The sequence below is a fragment of the Contarinia nasturtii genome, unplaced genomic scaffold (genome assembly GCF_009176525.2).
Source record: "Contarinia nasturtii isolate CC-2019 unplaced genomic scaffold, AAFC_CNas_1.1 Cnas_scaffold_2728, whole genome shotgun sequence".
NCBI classification, from domain to species: domain Eukaryota; kingdom Metazoa; phylum Arthropoda; class Insecta; order Diptera; family Cecidomyiidae; genus Contarinia; species Contarinia nasturtii.
This window is the reverse complement of record NW_022200045.1, coordinates 1-5,707: the sequence shown is the minus strand read 5'-3', so window position 1 is coordinate 5,707 and position 5,707 is coordinate 1. Positions and strand designations below refer to the sequence as shown.

Below are 5,707 nucleotides of genomic sequence, written 5' to 3'. Positions count from 1 at the left end.
CTTTTTAAACATTGCAATAATATATACTTTTTAACAAAAAGTTTATAATCAATTGGAATGTTTCCATCTCTGCCGCCGCCACCGCCATTCAGCAGTAATGGCATTATAATATTGTGCGTCGCAATTTTGTAGAGATTTTTGATAGATTCTTTATATATATTATTATAATTTTACAAAATCCAAAAATGTAATAATTATATACTGGAAATTCTTTGATTTTTAAGTGTGGTGTTTTTTATTTTTTTTTTTTTTTGTATTCTTTTCTTTTGTGAGAAGAACATGAAAAAAAAGTGGTGCATGCATGCACTACTCTTCGTTCCAATGCTGTACAGCGCGTCAACCATCTAATTGTCAAAATGTTCAATAATAGAGAGAGAGATGATTGATGATTGATGATGATGGGGTGGTGATGTGATTGTTGATGTGCGCGCGCGCACGCAAGCATTTCGTAATTTCTCAACTATCGAAATTCTTAAGTACTATATGAAATCGAAATCGATCGATTGGCGGCGGCGGCGGCGGCCATCTGGTGGATAATTTTCTTTCTTTCCTTCAAATGAATATGCAAATATGTGATGAGCAGTAGTAGTAGTAGAAGTAGTAGTAGTATAGATAGAAAAAAAAGAGAATGAGAGATGTTAAAAAAAAAAAAATCACGCCACATTTATTTGGACCAATAGACGATCGCCACACGAACAACACTGATGATTCTCGCCGCCGGCCATGGGCATCATCATTTCATTTCAGAGATTTCAATTTTAGTTCTAAATCAGAAGAGCAACAGACAAGACAAGCACATAATTTTATTTGTGCGCTATATATATATATATAGTTATAGATTTTAAAAAGTTAAAAATTAAAAAAACAAAAAACAAAATATATCCATCAATTAAATTCATCAATTTCGAAAATTTTCAGTTGTTTATATGTTTCGCGAAATTATCGCATTCCAAAACGAATTTTGGTGTTGAGCGAGAGAAGTAGTAGAGGTAAGCCGCAAAGAAATCAATACTGTATACTTACTGTGTACAGTATAAATTATAAAATATAATATCAAATGTTGGTTTGCTCATTTTTTTAATAAGATTTTTAAAATGAGTTTTTCAAAGAATAGAAAAGAAAAAGAGAGCACAAATATACCTAATATACCTAATATAAGCGGCGGTAGAGGTTGTTAGGAAAACCACGCGCACGATAGATATATAACGGGAAGCACGCGCGGTCCGTTTGAATTTGTCTTTTTCTCGTCGCGTGTTCTTTTTGTATATTTTATTTATTATTATGATTATGATTCACTGAAAAAAGCTAAAAAAAATTATGATTTTCATATAAATGCGATAAAACTACATACTATTTTTAATTTTTAATTTTTACAAAAGTAAAATTTACCGTTTCTCATATTATATAATAAATATAGTATAGATTTGCTTAATCAAGTATTGCACAAGAATATGTATTAGATACAAAATAAAATATTGAATTTGACGTCTGGTGTACTATTATGTTATATTTTTCAGTGATGAAAATGAACAAAAAACGTCATCAACCTACGACAAAGGGACGTAGCATCAAATATTATTTTTCCAAAAAAATAAATGATGATCAACATCATGATGATGATGCTGATGATGATGATGAGGATGATGGCGGCGGCGGCGGCCAAAGATGGCCAAAGAAACGGCAAAAACGATATCTGGCCGCTGATGATCAACGTGACGATGATAGCGGCAACGGCATTATCATCGCCGCAAAAAGACTAAAAAATGTTCACGCTACATGTTACATGAATGCCGTGTTACAGGCCCTATTCCATATTCGACCATTCACCGAAGCATTAAAATTGCAATGTGGTTAGTATGTTCTCTCTCTCTTTCTTTCTCTCTCCCTCTCTAAATAAATAAATAAAAATGATTACGAAAAAATACAATACATAATGTTTTTCCTTTTTCCATTTTTTTTTTCAATTCAAAAATAGTAGTTGAAGACTATAATAATAATAATAATAATGATGATGGTGTTGGTAGAGGATGCGGTGAGTGTACAGTTTGTGCACTAAATAAAACATTTGATGAAATGAATAACATCGCCGAATTAAATAATGAAATCATTGATCCGTATCGAATTCGTACACGTCTCGCACAATTTATGGGAGATGGTTTTGTGTTGGGCCAACATCAAGATGCACATGAATTTTGGTCAAATCTTATATTCGTTGCAATGGAAAAACGTAATCGATCACATGTGCAAGATGTTTGGCTGGGTGCAACTCAACATTATCGTTTATGTCAAGCATGTGGGAATGCATCACATTTAACACCGCTCAATCCATTAAATGGTTTGACATTGGACATTCAACGTAGCGACATTAAATCGCTAAGCGATGCCATTCGTCATTATTTCTCTGATGATTCGGCGGCGGCAGCGGATGATGATGAACATCATCATCATCAACTGAAATGCACCAAATGCCAGCAACATACAAAAGTAACACGAGAAACGCGTATTTATTCGGCACCACGTGTGTTATGCATACAATTGCGACGTTTTAATGGCAATCGACAACGAATCAATAAAACAATTAGTTTTGATCAGGAGTTGAATTTGTCATCGTTTATAGCAACAACAGCATCATCAGCATCATCATCGTCACCACCACTACCACCACCACCGATACTTCGATATCGTTTGAAATCAATCGTAAATCACAGAGGTATTTCGATAAATGCTGGTCATTATACTGCAATCGTTTCGAATGATCATCATCATCATGATGATGAAGCAGCAGCAAGACGATGCTATTATTTGTTTGATGATGATAAGCCCATCATTGAATTTGGCAGCAGTGACAACAACAACAATGCCCTACAAGAGGGATATCTGTTTTTTTTATGAACAGATCAATAATGTAGATAATGATGCAATGATGATGATGATGACCATGACACCACCACCACCACCACCACCACCACCACCATTGTCACTACAACCACCAAAAAAACGATTGAAACCATCGTCACCGTCACCGTCACCGTCACCGTCACAGTCACCGTCAACATTGTCGAAAAAACAAAAGAAAACAGGTATAGTGGATTCGTTTATTTATATGTATTCGTTTGATTCGCCAAATTTCAATCAAAATATTATTTTTACTACGACAGGTGTTTCCCCAAAAAAATCATCAACATCAACATCATCATCATCATCATCATCATCATCATCGATGATGATGACCTCAATTAAAATGGGAACTGAATTGGATCCAAAGAAGAAGAAGAGCAGCAAATATTGTGGCTACAATCGAAAGGTATTATTTTTTGGATATTGATATAGTGCAAGTGCATCTATTATTTTTATAATAACTATATATTTATAAATGGTATTATTATGGTTTTCTATATTTACCTATGTATATATATATAGTTTGTCGATGCGAAAAGTGATTTACCGACCGTCATCAATGAAATTGTCGAGAATATGAGCGATTTGCAAAAGTTGGGCGCTTTAAATGTTCACTGTTCATTGTTGCGTATTATTAACACGGCGAATAATGATGCAAAGATTCGTGAAGAATTTTGGAACAGCGATTGCGAATTCCAAACGAATCAACGATATTTTGATCGATATTTTCGTGCCGTCACCGCCGATTCAATTGCCAATCCAAATAAAAATGCACACAAATGGCCAATAGATGAAACACTATTGAAATTGTGTCGTCAATATGGTGTTACGGGTCGGCCATGTGTTGGATATGGTAATACATTTGGTTTTGCTAGCCAACAATATTATCGTTGTTTTATGGGTTGTGTTACGCGAAATTTGTATCGTAATGTCAAGCAATTTTTGTTTCATTACATCATATCGGGTCAATTGGAAGCCGAAAAGAAAACGACAAAAAATAACGTTGGCAAAAAATTACAAACATTTAAAGCAATACGCAGTGAACATTGGAAATTGGTCAAAGATACATTACACTATTTGTTTAAAAACGATCCGAAACGACCGGATTTTCTAAAAAATTGGAAAAACGTCACAACAAAAACAAAAAAGAGACAAGGAAACAAGGAAAAAAATCAGAAAGATGATGATGATGATGGTGGTGAAGAGGCGACGACAGCCAATAAAAAGAAAATAAAAGGCAAAAATAGAAAATCAAAATCACAACAACAACAACAAACGATTGCATTACAAATTGATGAAACGCCAGAGATTTTGAATTTGTTGGATCACATCAGGCTCGAATTAAATCCAATGGATTTTAAAGATAATGAATGTGGTTATTTTCGTCATTTACATAAAAATTGGTATCGTCACATTCCGTTCTATGTGCGTTTGCAACAATATTGTCGCGAAAAAAATCAATTGCGAGCCGATGCAATTAATCGTCAACGTAAACTCGATGAAGAAGCGCCGGCGACAGCAACAAATTTGAAAAAAGTAAAACGTACATGGTTGCGATTGGCTCCGCGATTACCAGTCTATGCAGTAATACCAGAATCGAAATTTGCACGAAAATTCATTCACATTGATCAAGAGGCATTGTTTAATATCTTGAAAAAATTGAAGCGACCGCCTGAAACTAGTGCAAATCTGAACCAGAGGTACGCAAAGGTTAGTGGCCAAAAAGAGTTGTGGCATCGTATGTGGCGCAAATATTTTAATGTGGCCGGCGTTGAACGTCATTCGGTCGGATTGACATTTGCCAATTATATTTTTACCGATGGTGTATCGATTGTGTTTGTAATGAAAAAACAAAATAAAACACAAACTGCTGCTGCTGCTGCTAATAATGGTGATGATTATTATGATGATGCAAAAAATTTAAATATACAACGACAACGACTTGAACAATGTCAACGTGAAGTGTGTTTAGATGTGGGTGAACGTGAAATGGTCGCTGGAATAATTATTGACAAAGAGAAAATTGACGACGGCGGCGGCAACGAAAAAAAAGTGAGCAGCGTTCGAAATTATCGAGTGTCAAGCCGACAATTTCATTGGATGTCTAAAATACCACAATTTAAACGAAAACGAAAAGCCATTGTCGACGAATTTGACAACGAAATGAAATTGGATCGTGAGCGACATGAACAGCAGCAGCCCTCATCACGATCAACTGACTATGAAACATATGCAGAGCATATGCTAAAATTTCATAAGCGTGGAATGGAGTTGTATGGAAGTTTGCAGTATGCCAAAATAAATTTTTGGCAATGGATTGAAACAAATCGTGCCATCACACAAATGGTACGAATGATAGTACGAACTAATTACCGTAGTAGTAGTAGTAGTAAAAATGGTATAAATAATAATACAGCAGCAGCATCACATCATCAACCTCAACCACATACATTTGTTTTCGTTGGCCGTGCATTTGGTAAAGGAAATTCGCCCACCAAGGGTTATGTTCGGACCAAAGTGCGCGACCTTTTTAAGGCATTGGAACGGCATGCTCGTTGCACTGTCCGATATGTTAATGAATATCGTACAACGAAAAATTGTAGTAGATGCGGCAAAGTTTTGGAAAATGGTTCAATCAATGGCCGTCCAAATCAAAAAAGTCGATTTAAAGTTTGTCGTGTATGTATTCCAAGCCCTGAGTGTATGGTGGACGGTTGTGATTACATAATCAGTCGTAAGAATAAGAAGAAATTGAGGAAACAAAAAAAAAATTAAGGCACGTCAACGAGAAGAGGAGCCATTATCATCA

At 35.3% G+C, this 5,707-nt stretch overlaps 1 protein-coding gene across 1 annotated transcript; it reads left to right on the top strand.

Annotated features, from left to right (window-relative positions):
- Nucleotides 1-1,783: 1,783 nt before the first annotated feature.
- Nucleotides 1,784-2,892, top strand: LOC116348970 (ubiquitin carboxyl-terminal hydrolase 36-like). Its single transcript, XM_031780216.1, has 2 exons — nt 1,784-1,850; nt 1,976-2,892. Exons 1-2 carry the CDS (start codon nt 1,784-1,786, stop codon nt 2,890-2,892), a joined length of 984 nt encoding a protein of 327 aa, XP_031636076.1.
- Nucleotides 2,893-5,707: the final 2,815 nt, after the last annotated feature.

Excerpts from the sequence above, each read along its gene's own strand:
- LOC116348970 (XM_031780216.1), top strand. The coding sequence starts at position 1,784 with ATGAATGCCGTGTTACAGGCCCTATTCCATATTCGACCATTCACCGAA. Across the intron at positions 1,851-1,975 it reads AGCATTAAAATTGCAATGTG|TAGTTGAAGACTATAATAAT; the intron begins GTTAGTATGTTC and ends ATTCAAAAATAG.